Here is a 24,275-nt window from a genome sequence, read left to right on the forward strand (position 1 = left end):
ACTCAAAATAAATCCTGGTAGCTCTAAATAAAAAAACTCACAAAAAAAAAACAAAAAACATAAGAAACAAAGATAATAAAGATAAAAAAACAAGACACACAAGTACAAAAAATACATGAACAAGACAAAAACACAAAAACAAAGGGATGAAAACAAAAAAGCACACAAATGCAAAAAAAAAAAATAAATAAAAAAACAGAGAGCATGATGAGAAACAAAACAAAACACACACAAAAAGCAAAAAAGCATACACATACAAAAGACAAGAACAATGACAAAGAAAAGACAAAAAAGTAAAACATAGAGACATGATCGCATGAATACACTCCTGCACGCTCTCTCTCTCCGTTTCCCCTCTCCCTCTTCTTCTACCACTTTCTCTCTCTCTCTCTCTCTGACACAAAATCAATCTCATAAAATTCCCTCTAACTTGGAAGCTCGTCTAAATAGGAAGACCACAACCACAAACAAAGTTTCCACAGTGTCAAATACCAACAACCATAAACTGAAGTTGATAACTCACCACTGCTGGAGAAGGAACGTGGATGCTGGCAACAGATCGTGGTCGCACATGGTTTGCCAAATGACATAAGACTACTCCGTCTGTCAGTGCAGGTGCCATGTCATTAGGTAATGACATCTTCAGTCGTGTCTCAATGTGCTGCAGGCAAAATTGAATCACTTTCTGAACACAACTCTAACATCATTACTATCCAAATTCCATATTGTAAGAAATCTTGTTATGAAATGGCTCTAGGGCAAGCTTCCTCTCTGACAATCTCATTTTACTACTGCTCCACTCTACTACAACTGAAAAACGAGCTCATTCCAAACATCACTCTTAGTGTCTAGGTTTGCATGCACAAAATGTTTTAACTCTGTATTTAAAAAATACAGTATATATATAAAATTATATGGACATCAGTGACAATCATTTTCTTAATTTCTAAGATATGGCCATGATTATGGCCTACTATTTGAGCTATATCAATGAATCCAGAAAATGTAGGCCATTTTTAACAGCACAAATAAAACATTTACGTACAGTCTTAGATACAAATATGGTCGCTCTCCTATAGTATGAATTTGTCAAAGTCCAGCTTCCGACAGCGTCTGGTTCACATGAGGAAAAATCTATCGTATTTGTAACTACTGAGATATAGGATTTTTATGTTGAACCTAATTTACTCATTATACATCTTTCTGTTATAAATTAATTGTAACATTTGATCTATAAACAGACAGAAAAAAAAAATGGGAAAAACAGAGCAGAGTTTTACACTCGTAACCTCCCCTTTACTACGCAGCCACATTACCCCTAGACCATGGGTTCGAGGCAACAGCATCATTTGAAACATTGACAACAAATTATTGGAAACTCAAAATTTTCTCGGGCTTCCAGCCAGGTCACGAGTTGGTGATCCACTGACGTTTTGAGGATGTTTATCTTCAGGGTTAAATGATATCTAAGGGTACCCAGCTCCTTAATTTATAGTGCCAGAGGGAGAAGTCAGCCGAGGAGCTGTGCGCTGATTGGCTGTTATTAGTGCGGACTGCAGCGTGAACGTGGCCGACATGTCATCTTGCTTTGTGCTGTTCGGCTGATTGACCACGGGTCTCACGGTGGGCTCGGCGGACGAGTTCTTATGTGTCCTCCGCTGATGATGGCCCGTCGTCTGGGCGTTGAGAAATTTAAGCAAGACGACATGTCGACCACGTTCACGCTACAGTCCGCATTAATAAGAGCCAATCAGCGCACAGCTCCTTGGCTGACTCCTCCCTCTGGCACTATAAATTAAGGAGCTGGGTACCCTTAGATATCATTTAACCCTGAAGATGAGGAAGATGAACATCCTCGAAACGTACTTGAATAAAATAGGAATTTACACAAATCCAAATTGCCCTCTATGCAACAACGAAGAAGAAATGACTGAAGATCATCTACAAACCTGTGAAGTTCTACCTGATGGATCCACCACAGAGAAACATTGGAGAGCAAGAACGCTAATGGCTTCGTTGCCAAAGCCCGGCATTAGATAACAACAACAACAACATCCTCGAAACGTCGATGGATCACCAACTTATGACCTAGCTGAAAGCCTGAGAAAATTTTGAGTTATCACGTCGCCAGGAAAGCTTCAGTAGTTATTTCAAATTATTGGAACCCTGCTGCTGCATAAGAAATTCGTTCACGTATAAATCTGATACAATCAAACGAGAAATTCTCCCATGTGATTAATACATCCAGAGATAATGGCACTAATTTTTGTATAAATGTTTATCCAGAATTAAGATATTTATTGTAATCGAACTATTTAACCATTTGCAATGTATTTTTCAATATTTCTTCACTCTACTATGTTAAATTTACATGAAAAATTTCATGCAGATATCTTTCGTACTGACATCTGGGCATGCCTGTAATGTAATGATGTACTCACACTCCTCAACTGCTCTATGAGCTCCGCCTCCTCACGAGCCTTATCGAACTCCCTCCTCATGGTGAAGCTGAGCTTCTCTGGTGGAACATCCCGGTTCCACGTCATTGTCCGGCTTGTTCCAATCTTCGGTGACCTCGTGCCAGGCTGACCTAGGGTCGACGGTCGGTGCTGGCTGCCATTGGCAGAAACAGGAACTGGCGAGTGCACGTACCCCACGGAAGCGGTGACTAGTTTGGGGCAAGGGATGCCGGTGGAGCCGGGGATGTGGGCCAGGCTGGTGGGTGTCTTGATGGGGGAGCTCGGCTTGATGTAGCAGCCGCCCTCGTGCAGGCCACTCGTGATCGCACCGTTTTTTCCTCCACACTCCACCCTGCTCCCGTTAATTAATTGCGAGTTCTGGTTTTGTCCCGGAGGCGATGCTTGGAACGTAACTGAGCAATTTCTAGATGGAATCACTTTCTGTACAGGCCTCTTGCTAACACTGTCTTCAAATAGTTGCTTTGACGTGCTCTGTGCATCTATCCTGTTTGGATGCTGTGGGGATTCCATGTTGTTTTGGTGTGTGTCCTTAATGCAAGACAGAAATACCTTTTACTATCAAAAACAAACAAACGATATTTGATTCTACAGCAATGGCAAAGGAAGCTTTTAAGGGGTTAGGTACAGCTTGCAGCAGTAAATTTTTTGGAAATATTCAACATTTTTTTCCCTCCGTTACTGTATCTTGTACCATAATGGAAATTGGTATGTGTAAAACACTATTCTTCTGCTATATGAAAAAAATATTTTTACGATTTAAAAAAAAATTATATATTTTTTTTTTTCAAAATTCAAAGTTCACTGTGCAGTGATGAAGCGTTTCCCTCATAACTCATAAACTTGTTAACTTTTTCATGTTCTCTCTCATTTATTTTATTACTGAAACTCATGTTTACAATATCATGCTCTTTCAACTACATTCCTTAATAAACAATATATTTTTTTTTATTTTGAGTTAGATATTTGACCATTTTTATAAATGAATTTATTTTTTATCAGACAATTTATCACAGGTAGAGAAGTGATTTTGCATCATATTGTAGTTATGACATGCATAAATACACACAAAAAATTTCATCACAGAATGTTGGATACTTTCTGAGTTATGAGGGAAACGCTTCATCACTGCACAGTGAACTTTGAATTTTGAAAAAAATATATAAATCGCAAAAATATGATTATCATATAGCAGAAGGACAATGTTTTACACATACTAATTTTCATTATTGTACAAGATAGAGTAATGGAGGAAAAAAAATGTTGAATATTTCCAAAATTTTACTCCGTTACGCTGTACCTAACCCCTTAACAGAAAAAAGAGCATCTTCTGCGGATCTCTGGAAAAAGAACTAAGGAAGAAATTATTGAAGTGCTTTGTATGGAGTGTGGTATTGTATGGGTCAGAAACGTGGACATTACGACGAAGTGAAGAGAAGCATTTGAAATGTGGATTTGGAAATGAATGGAGGAAAGTGTCAAGTGGCCAGACAGAATAAGAAATGAAGCTGTGTTGGAAAGAGTGGGTGAAGAAAGAATGATGCTGAAACTGATCAGAAAGAGGAAAAGGAATTGGTTGGTTCACTGGCTGAGAAGAAACTGCATACTGAAGGATGCACTGGAAGGAATGGTGAACGGGAGAAGAGTTCGGGGCAGAAGAAAATATCAGATCATAGACGACATTAAGATATATGAATCATGTATTCCTCAATTCTGTATATAAGCTTAACTTTTCCTTTTAGGAAATAATTTTTTGTTCATTATGAATTGTACTGTTTAATTTGTCAATTTGTTCTACATAACAGAAAAAATCACAAAGACAGCTTTCAGAATTGATTTGGACTAAATTCCCATTGTGTTTTTAATTTAAAATAAACACCCATTATTATTTACTGAAAATGATTACATTTTAAGTGAATTACTTTCAGGTAAATTTATTCTCAGATGCTGAATGTGGACAAAATTTGACAAAAGTTTAGGGAAATTCTTGTATAGGGCATATCAAAAATCCGGTAACACTTTCAATATTTTATTACACAAAAACTACTAATGATAGCACTTTCAAACACACGTCAGTTTAAAGTCAAACTCTCAAAGTTCGTTTTACACCTTACAGAGATTCAATGTGTGAACCACGAATGACTCGGCAGATGTCCAAACAATAATCAAACTCTTCCCATACCCTTTTCAACATATCCTCTGTGACCATGGCGGCAGCTTCTCGAATTCTGGTTTTAGTTCCTCTAAATCACGTGGCAAAGGCGGTACAAACACACGGTCCTTTAGTTACCCCCATAGAAAAAAAGTCACATGTAGTCATATCGGGTGACCTTGGTGTCCATGTCATGAAACATCTGTCCCTTACTCCAGCACGTCCTATCCAACGATCAGACATCTCCGTATTCAGATAAGCACAAACTGCATTGTGGAAATGTGGCGGAGCCCCATCTTGCTGAAAGATGAAATCGTCATCGAGATCTTGTCTAAGTTGAGACACCAACCATTGCTCCAACATGTCCAGATATGAATGTCCAGTCACAGTAGCCTCAATGAAGAAGAAAGGTCCGTACAGTTTTCGTTGTGACAACGCGCAGAAAACATTCACCTTTAGTGAATCACGCTCATGTTCAATGATTCTGTGAGGTTTCTGTGTACCCCAAACACGACAGTTGTGCTTGTTAATTTTCCCACTCGTATGGAATGTCGCTTCTTCGCTGAAAATTAAGCGGCTGAATAAGTCATCGTCGTCTGCTGCCTGCTTGATTATCGTTTGGACATCTGCCAAGTCACTTGTGGTTCACACATTGAATCTCTGTAAGGTGTAAAACGAACTTTGAGAGTTTGACTTTAAACTGACGTGTGTTTGAAAGTGCTATCATTAGTAGTTTTTGTGTAATAAAATACTGAAAGTGTTACCAGACTTTTGATATGCCCTGTACAAAGAAACAGATAATACGCTGAAAACCACTTTTGAGATAGCATGCTGAAAACGTATATTTCTGTAAAAAAATCCTGCCACAGATTTGTCTGTTGCATCACAATAGTTTCTCTTTATACTCTGTACATTGACAATGTAAAAATTATAAACGTGGCATATGTGATTTAGTTCATTCTTTCACTGAAGCTCTCAATTTCTCGTTAAAATACTTCAATGGCAAACAGTGTCATTTCCTGAGGATTCTACGACATGCAAGTTCGATGGAAGTACTCACGTGGTTTGTGTGGTTTGTTAAAGCTTGTGGCTGGTGTGGGTAGGGACTTCCTGGACTCACATCCAGTTTCTGAGGCTCTGTGCCAACTGGCGTGGTTTGCTGCGAGCCATCAGCAGACAGTCTGGGCCTGTACACGCCATCAAGAGCTCTCTGTTGCCTTAGAGCCTCCTTATATTCTCTGCAGGTCAGTACATAAGCATTCGTTACACAGAGCAAATAAAGTCTACATTTTTTTCACACACAGGAAGAAGTTAAGTTTATTATTACATTTACTTGCATATAAATTACATTTCTTTCTTAATGCTTTGAAACAGAAGACTTAGCAATGTAAGTAATTAAACATCTATTTACTAAACTTCATATTTGTTGATATAACTATTAAGATATTAGGCCTAGTACATAATTTAGATGTTAAAGTGTTGTAAGACATAAGTTACTGTACATAAAATTACGTAACTGACTGAAAAGCTTATTTGTTAATTTTTAATTTTCAAACTTCCCTTCAATATTGATAAAGTAGAAAAATTAACTCCACTGCGTCCAGTGAAATAACGCAACAATGACCATTAAACACCCATATATGTGCAAGAAAATTATAGTTCACAAAATACTTTTAAACCTTCCTTAAACTTTTAAAGAAGAAAATGATTAATTCAAAATTTAATTTGAAAGTAAATTTACTGTCTGTAAATAAATACATTGTTTGCTCAGCAACTGTAATGTTAAATTTACAATACATTTTTGCTACAGAGGCTACAAATTACTGAACTGATGTTCCGATACATTTCAATAATATATCACAAATTGAGGTTAATTTTCACTCATTCAAAGTTATTCATTAGATTGAGTTTCAGTAATTCTAGAAGAAAAATATTTAACAGTCCATAAATATAATATACTACTGACATTTTGAAACAATATGATATGACATCCCGAGATATTAAAAATATTTGTTTAAATATCTTAAAGAAATCCCTAGGCATTTTACATAATAATTTATATAATGTTTAAATTTCTAAACTTTCTAAATTGCATATTGTACTATGATTACTACCTACTGTATTGATATATTTCTTATTTCATATAGCTACCGGCTATGTATTTTTCTGAAATTGTTTTCTGGACCTATATGTAATGTAATGTATTGTATTGTATTTGTAATGTAATGTAATGTAATGTATGTATGTATGTATGTACTGTATGTATGTATGTATGTATGTATTCACACTGCAAATGGGTAAATACCCGGTGGCAGTGGAAACTAATTGCATACAATAATGACAATTAATAATAAACACAATTAATAATAAATACAGTTGATAATAAATTAATAATACTACTAATAATAATTAATACTAATAAATAATAATAATAATAATAATAATAATAATAATAACAACAATAGTATGATAATATTAACAAGGAGCATCCTAAATTAAATGAAGCATGATCACTTAAGATAACATTTAAAGTAAATCTAATTTGTTTCTTAACCCTAAGTTCGAACTTAAACCCACGAGTATTATATATTCATACATGCCAAAGTATCTTCAGCATTACACTCATTTCGCTGTCAACTCACTCACTGCACTGGAACTACGACACATTTCACTGACACTATCCTGTATTCACTAACACTTCAAAAACATTTCACTGTTCAAATACATTGCACTACCACTATAAACTATAAAACTTCACTGACACAAACACACTTCACTGACACAACACACTTCTTCACTGAAACAATAGTATGATAATATTAACAAGGAGCATCCTAAATTAAATGAAGCACGATCACTTAAAATAACATTTAAAGTAAATCTAATTTGTTTCTTAACCCTAAGTTCGAACTTAAACCCACGAGTATTATATATTCATACATGCCAAAGTATCTTCAGCATTACACTCATTTCGCTGTCAACTCACTCACTGCACTGGAACTACGACACATTTCACTGACACTATCCTGTATTCACTAACACTTCAAAAACATTTCACTGTTCAAATACATTGCACTACCACTATAAACTATAAAACTTCACTGACACAAACACACTTCACTGACACAACACACTTCTTCACTGATACAACACTTCAAATAATAAAACATCAATTACACCCTTTAAATAGTGTGCATAATATACTAACGTCTATTAGTAAACTCCTTAGGCCTATTTTTAATACATTTTTGTTTATTGGTAAAGCTTTTAGTAAGTCTTAGTAGGGTCATCTATTATTGCAGCCGCATGTATTAATAAATAATAATAGATGAAAACCATTTTCTATGGAGTTTCGCCTATATAACTTCTGTTATAGATTGTTTTAACAGGACAAGGAAGATGTGCAACTAGCGAATTATGTGTAGTTTTAAGAATTGTGACCAAGAACCATCAGAAATTAATTCATACTATTAGCACTGGAACTAATAGTCTCTCACAGTGAATTTAACCAATAATATAGGCTACACAGACTCTACTTTATGTGGTCAACTTTTAAGCGATATTCATTCATTTATGTATTTAATGATTATTCTATGTTGCGCGGTAAAAAGGGCGTAAGTCAGAAATTGGCGGTTATGAGTTATGATCACCATGTGATTACAAAACATGTACTTCTTCACATGGTACAAAGGGCACATGTCCTCTTTCATAACGATGCAGAGCAACAGATTTCCAGCCCATCATAATGATATTGATTCTCATTTCAGACTTTGGTCTTGCTCTACTGAAATCTTGCAATTTATAACTTATGCCCTCTTTACCGCGCACCATAGAATTCAACCTCAATTTTTGTTTTTATTTCAATTTTATCTCATGTGTGTTACTAATAAATTATTCCATTAATAGCAAACATTGTATACTTACTAAACATGTTATTTCATATTATATAATATGCTGACTGTATTTGTTTTGTATTTTGTACCGTATTATTTATGGATGTGTGCAATATCATTGTAAAGGTATAAAATGCTAAATAAATTGAATTGCATAAACTAAAGTGTAATGCCTGAAATAAACACTATTGTTTACTAAATTTATATCTTGATACCATAACAAGATATTATGTTGATGCTATTAATAACAAGATATTATGTTCATATTATTAATAACAAAATATTACACTGACATTATGTTGATGCTATTAATAACAAGATATTATGTTCATATGATTAATAACATTATTAGATTGATGCTATTAATAACAAGATATTATGTTGATATCTATACTAATAATAAATCTGTAGCCAAAATTTTTCTGGTAATTTTCGATTTTCCAAAAATAATTGGTGTTAACATGTATAATTAACCATCCTGAAACCGAAAATCGCTTTTTTGAAATGTTTGTTTGTTTGTATGTTTGTCTATCTGTCTGTCTGTCTTTCTGGATGTTTGTTACCTTTTCACGCGATAATGGCTGAACCGATTTATATGAAAATTGGAATATAAATTAAGTTCGTTGTAACTCAGATTTTAAGCTATAGTATATGGCATTTAAAATACTTTATTTAAAAGAGGCGTTATAAGGGGGCCTGAATTAAATAAATCGAAATATCTCACTTATTATTGATTTTCATAAAAAAATATTACATAACAAAAGTTTCTTTAAAAATAATTTCCGATAACTTTTATTCTATACAAAATTTTGATAGGACTGATATTTAATGAGATAAATGAGTTTTAAAATTATAATAACAACGCATCTAAAAGCGCTGTACTGAAATAAAAACAAATGACTTCGTCTATAAAGGGCCTTGGACAACAACAATCGAAAGCTATTAAAGCTAAGAAAATGTTTCTGTGTTTGTATGAAGTAATATCGGAAGCTAATTAATTGTTTAATTATTATTTCACCATTGGAAAGTGTAGTTTCTCTAGATGGACATAATTCTACAATGTTATTACAGTAACTTCTGAAACATATAGCAAGTAATATAAAGTATACACATTAAAACTAAATGATATGTCAATCTTCATTGAACTATGGTTGCATGTAATAACAATTAAGAAACATGTTAAAGGAATTGTCATTGCACCAAATGATTGCTCTCTGGACCAAAATGACCGCATTTTAAATATTTAAATACAATTTAAATTAAGTAACATATTAAACGATTTCTCCTTCTATCAACCACGAATGTTCCCTGGATCAAACGTCCTATTTTAATTATTTAATTAGTTTATATTTATTTCTAACAGGTGCAGCGGAGCGCACGGGTACGGCTAGTTATTAATAACAAGATATTACGTTGATGTTATTAGGTTGGTGCTATTAATAACAAGATATTATGTTTACATTATTATGTTGATACTATTAATAAAAAGAAATTATACGTAAAGAAATTTAAATCTCAAAATATTATATATTGGTAAATACAAAAGAGAAATTACTTTTACCTAACTGGAAAATTAATTCGTAAAATATAATATGTATCAAATGTACGAATGTTACTTTTGAATTTACAGTCTGCATTACAAACATTATAAAGTAAGTTTTATTTTTCATTTACAATGTCAAATAGGATACAGTAACTTATATGCAAGTAAATAAATCGTAAATAACATACCTTTCTGTAATATTTTCATGAAAGAATCCATAACAAGCAACACAATTTAATGTTTAGCATACTATGTAACACATATATATTTTATACAGAATATTACTAGGGTTATACAACCACTACTCATCTAGGAACACTAGACACACCAATATCATGGTGATGTAGGTACATCTAGTGCCATGTTGTTTTTGGCCAAAACATCTAATCACATGAAATGAACTACATTCATCTAAATATTGAAACTTATTTTTAAATATGTAAAACATTTTACTTACAATGGTGTTCTCTCATTGAACTTTTCTTGCTTACTGTTATTCAAGAAATACAAATTAACTACACAATAACATGTGAAACACAACAATTACAGCTGAATAATAAAAATGAAAGCCATTGGATTTGAATTACAAAATCATGAGTAGCGGGATGCAAACCAAAACTATTCTGTCAGCCTACTTCAACGCAATGAAGTAATCTCTCAACCAATCAGGGCTCAGCTGACGGAATGTGGACTCGAGTTCAATCGTGGAAGATCGTATCAGATTTGTGGTGTACGAAGTGATTATGGGGAAGTTTTTCTCCAAACAATTTGATTTCCCCTGCCATTATCTTTACACCATTGCTTCATCAATACCATAATTATGTAATTTCACTGATGCTGAATATACTCTGTAGATGACAAAACATCTTGAAAAAATAAATAAATAAATAAACATTTGTGTAATTGATCTTCTTGTAAAACTATGTTCCATCTCCTATAAAAGGTAAGAAAAAAAAGTGTCTAAAATCTTTCTCAAGACTATTTTCTATATTCATCATAAAATTACATCAAAATTTTAAACTGTGAAAAGCAAAGAAAATATGAGCAGAGATTGTTATGGGCTACATCAAGACTTGAAAGATTTTAGTATATGTTTGCAAGATACAACAGAAATAAGCAGAAGTATGAGCAATGTATCCAAGAAATACAGAGTGGGCCTCTCGAACTTCCCTGATTTTGATTGTCTATGAAAGTAAGACTAAAGGCGCAGGGTAATTTTTTATGTTTTTATTGAGAAGTTCAACTCAAATATGAGGAGCATTGTTTCAAAATGTATTAAATTCCCCAGTGGACGAAATTAAATTTGTTACTTTCTATTTATTTATCTTTCATGCTGTGAAGTCTGATGGTTCCAAGTCGTCATATTTGTAAACTGCGAAACCAGTACTTCAAAATGGTTTTGTGTAGCGTTTTGAAAACTTCTCCGGTTTACGAGTAATCCAGTTTTTCATCGTTCGTGTAAAAAAATGGTAAGTTGCACATAATACGTTTTTAAATGATGCTCCTCATATATACCACTGATGTGGATGGTATTGGTCACTGTTGCCTGTTGGTGCAGAAATTACGCAACAAGAATTACCCTTTAATGTATGAATTGTTAAAAAATCAAGTCCACTGACAAATTCTAGTGACAAGAATTTTCAATTGAGATCCTAGAGCACATTAATGAAAACCAAGATTTTTTTAGTCATGTTAGTTATGTTTTCTGATGAGGCAACTTTTCATTTGTCTGGGAAAGTTAACTGGCACAATGTTCAAATATGGGACTCTCAAAACCCGCATAAAGTCATGCAGCATATTCGAGACAGCTCTACTAAACTAAATGTATGGTATGATCTTATGGAACTTGCTTTATCATTGAGTCTATTGTCACAGCACCTCTGTACTTAGACATGCTGGAAAAATGCGTATTTCCACAGATTGCACACAAACAGCCCAGTATAATCTCCCAACAAAATGGAGTACCACCTCACTGGAGCATCATCGTGCATACAATACTGGACAACACTTTCCCAATGGATAGGACATGGTGGTACAATAGCATGGTCTCATCGTTCTCCAGACTTTATTCCATTATAATAAAGAAAAATTATATTACAATTTCAGTCAACAACTTATCAGATTAGTAGAAAAACAAGTTTTTTTTTTACAATAATCACATTATAATTATTGGTTGGATCCACGAATATTTTCGATTTTACAAGAAATCATCATCAGGTGGAAGCAACAAATTAGACAAATTGAACACAAGCCTTGTAACGTGTAACGTGTCGATGAGCTGACTTTAGCATCTGACTCCGCTCCATCTTCAACATCATGTCTTAATCGCCTCATCGACCCAAGTGACAAAATATTCCATAGAAATTCAGTTTTGAACTACCATCAAAATATGGCATCACTAAATTTTAACTTTCAAAATACACATATCTTACGTTTATATTCTTGTAATTATTAATAAGCTAATATATATATAAATATATGCATCACTTTCTGAATGCATGTTATCATTGAATTTTATAAGTTGTTTTAATATTTTGACATATGATAATGTTCCCATACTGTTTATTCATTATGTATGCACTTTATATTTTACATTTCATTTGTGTTCAATTTGTCTAATTTGTTGCTTTCACCTGATGATGATTTCTTGTAAAATCGAAAATATTAGTGGATACAACCAATAATTATAATGTGATTTTTGTAAAAAAGAATTGTTTTTGTACCAATCTGACAAGTTGTTGACTGAAATTGTAATATAATTTTTCTTATCATAATTATATTATTCAACTTATCTGAACTTCAACATGACTTTTAAATTTATTCCATTAGATTTATGCTTTGGAGCTATGTCAAGGACATTGTGTACTTCACCAAGGTGACTGTCCTCAACAACTTACGTGATCGCATTGTGAAAGCATTAGCAACTGTCACACCAGATATACTACAAAGAAACTGAATCCAAATTGAATATTGTTGGCTATTGTTTGTGCTATTGTGGAGGCTGATTTTTTGTAAACTTGTTTGATTTGTACTTCCTAATAAAGGTGACAAAAATGCCATCACGTTTGCCTTCTTTTTTAGAGAAGTGGTTTAAATCAGAAGTTTGAGAGGGCCATTCGATATAACTTTTAATGGAGACGTGTTGATAACATTGCAGTTCGGTTGGTTTGCCCCATTTTGAGGATTTCAATCTGGAGAAATGGAGTAATGAAAAAAAATCTCTGTTACTATTAACCAGGTAACTGAACTTCATGTTTATTTTTAAATTTCTCCATGACACGCAGGCACATAAGTTCCTTCATGAAAAAAACCGAATACACCAATAAGTAAAGTTCGATGTGCATTCTTCTTTGCTCTGTATCTCTTTCCATTTTTAATTCAACTGTATGTTGGGTAACTACTACACTACAAAAGAAGGTGACGACGTCATGTACGAACCTATATGTTTGTATGTGTTCCAGAGGCCTCTTATCCTCCTGGTTTGGAACCAAACCATTCCCATTCACAACTAGTTCTGCTGTTGGAGACAACCCAGGTCCATTTGCGATAACTTTGTTTACATTGTTGGAAGGAAACCTTGGGCTGTAAATGGAAACATGAGTACTGACACACACCAATACAAAGCACAGCGAGTATCTGCGGCCATGCATCTCCGCATGCACCATGTACTATTTGCCAATAAAATTTACTGCTACTTTTACCTCACACTGTTACTATAATATGTCAAGCATGCTCCCAAATCCTTAACAATTGTATCTGCTACTGATGAGAATCTACAGGGTGTATCAAAAGTCTAGAACCACATTATATGTTTGATATGTATTGTGTTAGATGAATATACAGTATTTAAAATAAAAATAAAATAGTAATAAAACTTTCAATATTTTGAGAGGTGGCAGTATTAAACGAAACATGAAAAAATGCCTTATAAACATGGGTCTTAAAATTAATATCTTCCAAGATATAAGTACTTGTTCATCAACATCATCGGGGATGCTCAATATGATTTCCATTACAAAGAAACACATTCAATATTCTGAGAGGTGGTAGTCAAAGACAAGGAAAAAATTTATAATAAACTTGAATGCTAGAATTAATATCTTCCGAGATACGAGTATTTGTTCATAAATATCATAGGAGATGCTCAATGTGATTTCTATTCATTGCAATTTGTAACACATCTTTCTGCCATATGTGTTAGGGACTTGCACCTTGTTATCTTTTGTTTAGCTGTATGCATTTCCGATATGATACTGTATTTTTTTTTTCTTCGTAAAGATTAATTTTTGGTCCTACAGAATATAGCTCTTACGGTAACAATAGTTATTAGAGGAGAAAAATGGGGATCGAACCTGGGTCCTTGGTTCTACGTACCAAGTGCCTAACCACTGAGCTACGCCGAAGTTCAATCCACAGCACCAGATCAAATCCCTCTCCTCTAGTATTTTTCCCTTTGTGGCCTGACTCCAAGTTCGATATATATGCTGACATATATTAAGTCAACTGACATTATACAAGGAGTGCACTCAATTGAGTGACTTGGTGGTCGGGATTCTACAGTAATATGCACTGCTGTGTGAAGAATCTACGTAAAGATTAAGTTTTGGTCCTACAGAATATATCTGTTACAGCAACAATGATTCGATCCAGTGCTGTGGATTGAACTTCGACGTAGCTCAGTGGTTAGAACACTTGGTACGTAGAACCAAGGATCCGGGTTCGATCCCCAGCGCCAGACCAAATTTTTCTTCTCTAATAACCATTGTTATCATACCAGATATATTCTGTAGGACCAAAAATTAAACTTTACGTAGATTCTTCGCCCAACAGTGTATAATACTGTGGAATCCCGGCCACCAAATCACTTAATTGAGTGCAGTTGACTTAATATATGTCAACATATATGTCGAACTTGGAGTCAGGCCACAAAGGGAAAAATACTAGAGGAAGAGATTCGATCCGGTGCTGTGGATTGAACTTCAGTGTAGCTCAGTGGTTAGAGCACTTGGTACATAGAACCAAGGACCTAAGTTCGATCCCCAGCGCCGAAGCGAATTCTTTTTCCCTAATAATAACCATCTTTTTTCTTGTTTTGATGACTACTACACCTTTCAGAATACTGAATTTTTTTTTTTTTTTTTTTTTTTTTTTTTTTTTTTTTTTTTTTATATATAGAAATCACATTGAGCACCTCCTATGATGTTGATGAAGAACAAGTATTAATTTTAGAACTCGTGTTTATTTCAGAATTTTTCTTGTTTCTATGACTACTACCAACTCTCAGATTATCGAATGCACTTTTTTAAAATGGAAATTACAATGACCACCTCCTTTGATGATGATGAACAAGTACTTGTATCTCGGAAGACATAAATTTTAAAACACTTGTTTATTATTAGACTTTCTATTTATTGTTTTGATGACTACTACCACCTCTCAAAATATTGAATGCTTAAAAAAAAAAAAAAACCTGCAGATGTTCTCATTTATTATAATATCAATAAATCAACCAATTACACACTTACTGTAATTGTAACAATCCGCCATTTTGAAGGCACCATACTGGATACAATGAACATTGAAATTTCAACTGGAAAAAGGGTATCACCACTCTAAATTGTGTAAAATTTTGTGACAAAACCAATGGAAAAATGGGTTAAGATATCTCAATTCCTATAGAAAACATCGCACATTAAAATTCTGTAATATCGTTGGCGCATCATTGCAGCTTGTGCAAGTTTCACTCCTGAAATTCTTCAGAGTGTTCTGAAAGGGGAAAAAATCTACAACTGCGCAATGCCAAAAATGGACAGCATGTTGATCGCTTTTGTAAAAATATGTTTGTTTCATGTTACTAACATTTCATATCATTTCTTTTCCATTTGACATTTCAAAGTTGTATCCGATCTTATGGAAATTTTAATATGTGATATTTTCTATAGGAAATGAGATATCTAAAACTGATTTTGCCATTGGCTTTGTCACAAAATTTTACACAATTTAGAGTGTTCACATGATCCCTTTGCCATTTGAAATTTCAAAGTTGTATCCAATATGGCGACTTTCAAGATGGCGGAGTGTTAGAATTATGTGTACAACTGATTGATTTATTAGCGTTATAATAAAGAGGAACATCTATATTCACGTACCATACAGTATTAAACATATAAAAAGCTGGTTCCAGACTTTTGATTCACTCTGCATAATTACGAACAAATCCTACTACACCATTTATTATAATTACGAATAACTCTACACCATTTCAGTGTAACACACAATCAAACTTCTTAATAACAAAACACTTACAGACGTAAAACGTTTATTTAGCAGAAATGCATGAGCCAAACACATAGAGTGCATTAATGTCCGTCTTACATAATTTTAAAAATATTATAACAATAACGACAATAATTAATTAATTAAAGGAAACATTTGATGATTTTCTCTGGTATTTAGAGTAGGAATGACTGGCAAATAACTCGATATCGTATGTGTCTTGAAATCTATAACAATATGTTAAAATAAAGGGAAACAACTCAAATAAAACATTTACTGTTCACATACAAAATGAAATTAATAGAATATATATTTTAGAATGAATAATTTCAGACACAAGAAACTGTGGCCAGAATTTGAAACCTTCGAAAACAGTATTGTAAAAATTGAAATTGAAGTTTCTGAAAAACTTTTAAAAAGATGAATGTTACAACAGAGCACAGAAATGGTGAAAAAACTTAAATAAGACTGCAAATTCGCTATTTATCAACTTTATTTATTATTATTTAAAGTTCTATGTATTTCTACAATATCTTGACTATTTTCATCAAATCATATCAAGATCACAAATTATAAAATCTAAAATGTTTAAATTATAAGTAAGCGTTCAGTAATAGATTAATACAGTTTTTATGCAAAACATCACATAACGTGAATAAAATAACTAATTTTAATTAAATATCAATATTGTTGATGCGTGGAAGAGAAACTAAAAGCAGGGCTGAAAACATATGTAAATGCTCAGGACAAATATATATGACATTCTTTAAGCACAACTAGCCTGGCTCTAGTGAATATGGAAAGAAAATTTGAGGGGGAGACACGAGTTTTAAGTAACTACTAAAAAATTGGTGAAATTCAATCTTTTTTTTCCCAGCAAATGAGTAACTCCATAACCTTGAAGTTTTCAATGTACGCTTATTTCTGCAATTGTAAATTATTTTCAGATTTAGTATAATTATTTCAGGTATTAATCAGCAATTCAAAATGGCAGCTGAATTTTGTGCATTGAAATAATAATTTCTGCAAATATCAACATTTCTGAGTGATTCATTTTTCTATTAATTCTTAATGTCACGTGAATAACATGACATACAGTCTTTAAAGGATCTTCAATATAAATATTTTTTATTTTAATTTGCATTTTGAAGTCCAATTTTTTTAATTTTATTAGGTAAAAAAATAAAAAAGAAATAACAAACAGTAAGTGTTAACTAATGGTTCTAGATAGGTTTGTTCAGAGGAATGAAATCAGTTGCACGCAGAATTTCACTGAAATACCTTAAAACTGTTTACATTATCAGAGAAACAGTTTTAGTAAGCACAAACTACAAGTGTAATTTTGTATTGATAATTGCCCATGTAGCACATATGGGCGAATCCAGAAATGCATAGAGAGTGTTAGTTGGGAGGCCAGAGGGGAAAAGACCTTTGGGAAGGCCGAGACGTAGATGGGAGGATAATATTAAAATGAATTTGAGGGAGGTGGGATATGATGGTAGAGACTGGCTTAATCTTACTCAGGATAGGGACCAATGGTGGGCTTATGTGAGGGCGGCAATGAACCTCCGGGTTCCTTAAAAGACAGTAAGTAAGTAAGTAAGTAAGTAAAAAAATAAAAAAATAACAAACTGTAAGTGTTAACTAATAGTTCTAGATAGGTTTGTTCAGTAGAATGAAATCAGTTGCACGCCAAATTTCACTGAAATACCTTAAAAACTGTTTGAGTTATCAGAGAAACAGTTTTAATAAGCACAAGTTATGAGTATAATTTTGTATTGATAATTATCCATAAATGCAACAGTTTCACTGAATCTGAAAATAGTATACATCTGCAAAGATAGTGTATGGTGAGCATATGAGATTTCAAGGTTACAGGATTATTCATCGCCGAGGAAAAAAAAATTGAATTTCACTAATTTTTCAGTACTTAAAGCTGCATCTTTCCCCTAAAAATTCGTCACAATCCAAACTATATATTACTGTAGAGAAGTATCTAAGGAAAATTGGCACTATCTAATATCGTGGCATTAAGTTGCATAGATAGAGCTGTTTTATCTTTCTAAAAAGACATGGTGCAAAAACTTGAAACTATCACTTCAGAGGTCAGACAAATTTCAGTTATGATACGAAGATATCAAGGAATTAACGAGATTGTTTAAAAAAAACGCATGATTATTTACTAACTGCATGTTGCAATTATTCTTTTCGTATATTTGTTTTCATATACAGGATGGACCGTCAGTAATGTCATTAATTTCAGAGGGTTATTCTTTGAGATATTTCAAACAAAAAAGTTTAATACAATTTTGCTCGTATTTGCTTCCTTTTCGAGATACAAATATTGTTTTATATGAAACAGTTCATAGCGTGTTTTGGGAAAGTCATTCATTTAATTCTCAATATGCTCAGTCAATTTAAGAGAGCAGTGTATTATGATAATAAATTATTGAAATAATTTTAGTTTTGTCCTTTAAATGTCCAGAAATTTGATTCGAACAAATGTAACTTTTCATTCTGAAACGGAATTTTACAATGTTAGAGGAAGCGCAACGAAAGCTTGCCCATTTGACTAATGCGCAGAGACCGATATTCGGTCCTCGTGCCGCCATGCTCGTTACAGAGCTGCTATGAATCACCTAATGCTGATTACAGGGCGCATTCGAAAGCGCGGTCTTGAGCTGTTCGTATCGTGGAGTGTATTGTGCAGGTAGCCAGCGTGTGCGTTACATTTTCTGCGTTTTATCCCTGATATCAGGAGTGTTATATAGTTCAAAGTGTGTTTGTTAAATAACAGAGTTCTGTATAACATTCTATGTACTTAACAATGCCCCCCCCGTTGGCTCTAAATTAGGAAGTGCTAATAAAACGTTACACAGTCAAACTAGGGAATTATTTATAACGTTTATAAATTTATGAAAAACGAAACAGGTTCCGCTCATAACATAAGGAGTATATACAGATTAAAATAAACCGACCATAGCACCCTAGTTATCGGAATATTTTAATAAAATCACATAGTATTAGTGTTTCATTACACCGTCAAATATCAATTATTACACGATTACATATTTCTTATAACATCTTTGTCATCATTCAGTGATTTTATATGTAAAAAAATTCGTGCTTCTGTATTTTCAACAATTACATATTTCTTATAACATCTTTATCATTTCATTCAGTGATTTTATATGTAAAAAAAATTCGTGCTTCTGTATTTTCAACAATTACATATTTCTTATAACATCTTTGTCATTTCATTCAGTGATTTTGTATGTAAAAAAATTCGTGCTTTTGTATTTTCAACAATTACATATTTCTTATAACATCTATGTCTTTTCATTCAGTGATTTTATATGTAAAAAAATTCGTGCTTCTGTATTTTCAACAATTACATATTTCTTATAACATCTTTGTCATCTCATTCAGTGATTTTATATGTAAAAAAATTCGTGCTTCTGCATTTTCAACAATGTTATGTACTCTGCAACTAGGTTTAGGTTACGTTACATGCGCTGTGATAAATCTCATTTGAAACATCAAGCCAGCAGACGAATGAGAACTGTCGACAGTTTGCCAATCGAATCGAATCGAAGCGAGGTTGAGTGCATCTGAACGTTTCCGAAAGTTCGCGCAGCTTTCCGTGGCAAGCTCTTCTTGCGTCTACTCTACATTTGTTCGGATCAAATTTCTGGACATTTAAAGGACAAAACTGAAATTTTTTTAATAATTTATTTATTAGCATAATACACTGCTTTCTTAAATTGACTGAGCATATTGGGAATTAAAGCAATGGCTTTCCCAAAACACGCTATTAAATATTTCACATATAACAATTTTTATCTCGAAAAGGAAGCAAAAACGAGCAAAACTGTATTAAACTTTTTTGTTTGAAACATCTCAAAGAATAACCCCCTGAAATTAACTACATTACTTACGTTCACTCTGTATATTACATAAATTTTGTAAGAGTTATACTGCAGACTGGTTACTTTACAATGTTATGCCAACTGTAACAAAAAACAAATACTGATCCGAAAGAACAGAATAAACACGAACAGCGAATTTCAAGCTTGTATTTACGACATGCATCCAGATAATATTTTTGTTCCTTGCATAAATTGAAGAATAGAAACCAATCTTCTGAATGCAAAGCAAAACTGATAGTAATACACAACGGCTGTAAGGAAATGTGAACTGTTCCAGCACCACTGAGACAAAAAAAATGTAACAAAAGAATAGAAGTAGTAACAGTGTAATTTATTTCGACAGACTTTGGAACAAATGAAAGATAATAATTGCAAAGAAAACAAGTAATTAATCATAATGAAGATGTTCCTTCCTTCCTGTCATAAAATCTGTCATAAAATACTATGTCTTCAAAAACAAACATCTGTCCCAGAGTCCACCTCGACACTAGAATGAGCTAGTGTGGCCAACATAACGCTCTAACCAGATTTCTACCTCCGAGAAAGAAAAATCTGATACTTGATATGTCAGCAGGATGAATGGATCTCAAAGTCCTGAAAGTTTTGGCAACAAAGAAATTCCCACTACCATCTGAGACTGAACCCAGGACCTTCTAATCTGTAGCCAGTTACTCTACCAACTGAGCTACCTGGCCACTCCACAGTCCTTAAAATCCGTCAAAATAATAAAGAAGACAAAATAAAATTTATATCCGACTCCATCTTTCAGTTGTAATTTTTTGCAAATGACAGAATCTGGCAAAATATTTTATTTAACAAACATTTGAGCATGATTTAACTGTGGTATATAATCGTTGAAACTCTACATCTGTAAATACTAAATTATTTCGGAATAAATCTATTTCATATGCAATTTTTACCAATGCCAAGAGTTGAACTTCAATTGATAAATCATTTAAAAAATAACTTTGATACGAAATATTTGACAGTTGTGCCATTCTTAAGGGGACACTATACTGAAATTACTAACTTCCATGTTTGTAGAACTAAATTCACAAAGCTTTTATCACTGGTGTATCTGGTTAATAATAACACATATACAAAATTTCATCCCTCCATGATAAGTAGTTTACATTTTATTAATAAAATATTATATTGCTTTATATAAAAATTCCCTTGCACCACAATTTATATTATTTTTAACTGATATTAATTTATATGTCCGCGCCACGGCATCGCGGTCTAAGGCATCCCGCCTAGGACTCGTGTTATGGAATGTGCGCTGGTTCGAGTCCTCATGGGGCAAGAAATATCCTCATGAAATTTCGGCCAGTGTATGGGACCGGTGCCCACCCAGCATCGTGATGCACTTGGGGAGCTACAATAGGTAGCGAAATCCGGTTGCGAATACCAGCTATAACGGCTGAGGGATCATCGTGCTAACCACACGATACCTCCATTCTGGTTAGATGATCGTCCACCTCTGCTTCGGCATGTGGACATGAAGCCAGCAGCCGCCTGGTCGGCTTAGGCCCTTCACGGGCTGTAGCGCCATGGATTATTATTATTATTAATTTATATAATTCTTTATATACATTGGAACAAACATTACTATTGGGTTTTTCCGTACAGTGAATTGGCAAATTACTAGAAACTTTTTATCATTAATGTTTTTATTTTTTATTCTTTTACAATAAAAAATTCTAGTAATTTACTGATTAATTTTACAGCAAAATCCTATAGTAACTTCTGATTATACATATATAAGGATCCATGTAAGTGAATATCAGTTAAGAATAATGTAAAATGTGGCGCAAGGGACTTTTTACATAAAGCACTTCAATGTTTTAATAAAATGCAAACTACTTCTCATAGGCAGATAAAATTTTGTACATTTGTCATTATTAACCAGATATAACAGTGATCAAAATTTTGTGAATCTAGCTTCATAAGTATGGTAGTTATTGATTTCACTATTGTGAACCCTTAAAAATATGGAACTTGGAAATTTCAGTATAGTGTCCCCTTAAGTAATTTAGGCTATTTGTATCCAGTATGATAATATAAAACGATAAATGCAACCACAAGATTGATAAATGGGAAAGGAAGCGATTATGACAACTCATCTTCCTTCTTCCTGTTAAGACTATAATATCAAAGAGAGAAAGACTTTCTCTAGTAGCAGAATTCCTTTTCATGAAACGAAATTGAACAATATTCTTCTTGGAATGACTTAACTTAACATGCCCAAATATACAGTTGGCATACATTTCATGCTAACATACAAGCACCTGGGGAACACACATCATCTAGACAGAGGGTGGGACACAGGGAACATGCAACACATATTGTGCTGCAGTGGAACAACAGTAGCTATTTCAATGAATCCCTCCCCAGCTATGAGTCAGCAACTAATCTCTCCCTCACTCCACATCCTGACAACTTTCCTATTTCGTCACAACCGCAAAGCTCTGACAGTTGCCACACAAGAAGAAATAAATTATTAAGCAAAATGGAACGGTACACGAGAAAGGGCAGAATTGAAGAGATTTACTTTTCAATCACTAGTCGAAAATATCTCAGAGTCCATATTTCCTTGTAATACACATTACCACCTGTTGTAATTTGAATTAAAAAAATAATTCCAGTAGTGATAGAAAATATTTCATTATTTCTGTCACAGCTGATAATGTTCTTCTAGACTTTATTATATTAGTAGGCCTACAGTTTATTTAAAACTTGTGGCCTTGACAGCTCACGTTTCCTCATATATCTAGCATTATTGCGATGTACTGAAGTACATATGATATTTCCGTACAGGAATTCTTCATTACCATACGATGAAGGATGGGTGGAAAGGAGAAAAATTCTCTCTGGCACCGGGATTCGAACCAGGGTTTTCAGCTCTACATGCTGACACTCTATCCACTAAGCCACACCGGATTCCAATTCCTCTCAGTTTAAGTTCCACTTAAATAATCACTCCAAAAGGAAATAACATTTCAATGGATACCTAGTCATTGTGGTATACCTGGAAACGAGAAAGTCGATAATATTGCAAAACAAGCAACATATTTGCAACCAAGACCTCTTCAAGTGATATCTCTATCCAATGCTTTTGGCTTCAGTAAAGTCTCATTTTACAAACCTATGGATCAACAATTGCTTTCTTCTGACAAAGAAAAAATTTTACAGTCTGTACAAAAGAAACCAAATGACCTGGAAATCAGACAAGTTCAAACATTTTTAACAAGAGCCAGAACAGGTCACATTGTCACTCAATTGTACCTACACCGATTTCACATTTCTGATAATCCTACTTGTCTGTGGTGTAATAATCATGAAGAAGATCTGGAACACATTCTTCTATACTGTCCATCCATAAACCACAAAAGAAGTAAATTAAAATCACCAGTACCAGTTGCAGAAGACACAGCCTTGCAGTATATATTGACTACACCCCAACTCTGGCTACTAGCAACGGGCATCTATAATGAACACCGATCAAAATACTCCTCATTTCTCGTGAAAAACAATAACTGAATAGACTACAGTGGACTATAGTGTACTTTATGTTGTCAGCAAACAGCTGGATACATTAAGAAGATTGATTGAATAATCACTTAGTGATTTAAGACGGCGCTCATTCCGTCGGATCCTGGCCACTTAGTCACTAGTAATGAGTGCACCTCTGCACATTAGTATGTTGGACATTGTGCCACTTTCACACATCTGTGACACAGTGCATGAGGGTTGGGAGAGGTGGAACATAAACTGAGAGGATTCAATCCGGCATCAGAATTGGAATCCGGTGTGGCTTAGTGGATAGAGAGTCAGCATGTACAGCTGAAAACCCGAGTTTGCCGGAGAGAATTTTTCTCCGTTCCAACCATCCTTCACCATATATCTAGGTTATCTCTCTTGCAACGATCGTATAATTGAAATGGTTCACTATACGACAAAAAATGTTTATGATTCCTGTACAGGTATTCATTAACTCTGTCC

General features: G+C 33.7%; 1 protein-coding gene and 1 long non-coding RNA gene across 3 annotated transcripts in view; one reads left to right on the plus strand and one right to left on the minus strand.

The window, feature by feature from the left end:
* Positions 1–24,275, minus strand: part of Lrch (Leucine-rich-repeats and calponin homology domain protein) — a 328,792-nt gene that overhangs the window by 79,488 nt on the left and 225,029 nt on the right. For both annotated transcript variants that reach the window (XM_069836132.1, XM_069836131.1), the window contains exons 8-11: positions 13,504–13,647; positions 5,690–5,867; positions 2,442–3,008; positions 524–661 (exon numbers count right to left, since the gene is read on the minus strand). In XM_069836132.1, coding sequence (XP_069692233.1) covers positions 524–661; positions 2,442–3,008; positions 5,690–5,867; positions 13,504–13,647 — 1,027 coding nt within the window. The remainder of the gene's footprint in view (positions 1–523; positions 662–2,441; positions 3,009–5,689; positions 5,868–13,503; positions 13,648–24,275) is intronic.
* LOC138706617 (uncharacterized) lies at positions 5,747–13,765 on the plus strand. Its single transcript, XR_011334034.1, has 2 exons — positions 5,747–5,873; positions 13,527–13,765. It is a non-coding gene; the product is annotated as an uncharacterized lncRNA (long non-coding RNA).

This window comes from Periplaneta americana, chromosome 9, assembly GCF_040183065.1.
Source record: "Periplaneta americana isolate PAMFEO1 chromosome 9, P.americana_PAMFEO1_priV1, whole genome shotgun sequence".
In the NCBI taxonomy this organism is placed as follows: domain Eukaryota; kingdom Metazoa; phylum Arthropoda; class Insecta; order Blattodea; family Blattidae; genus Periplaneta; species Periplaneta americana.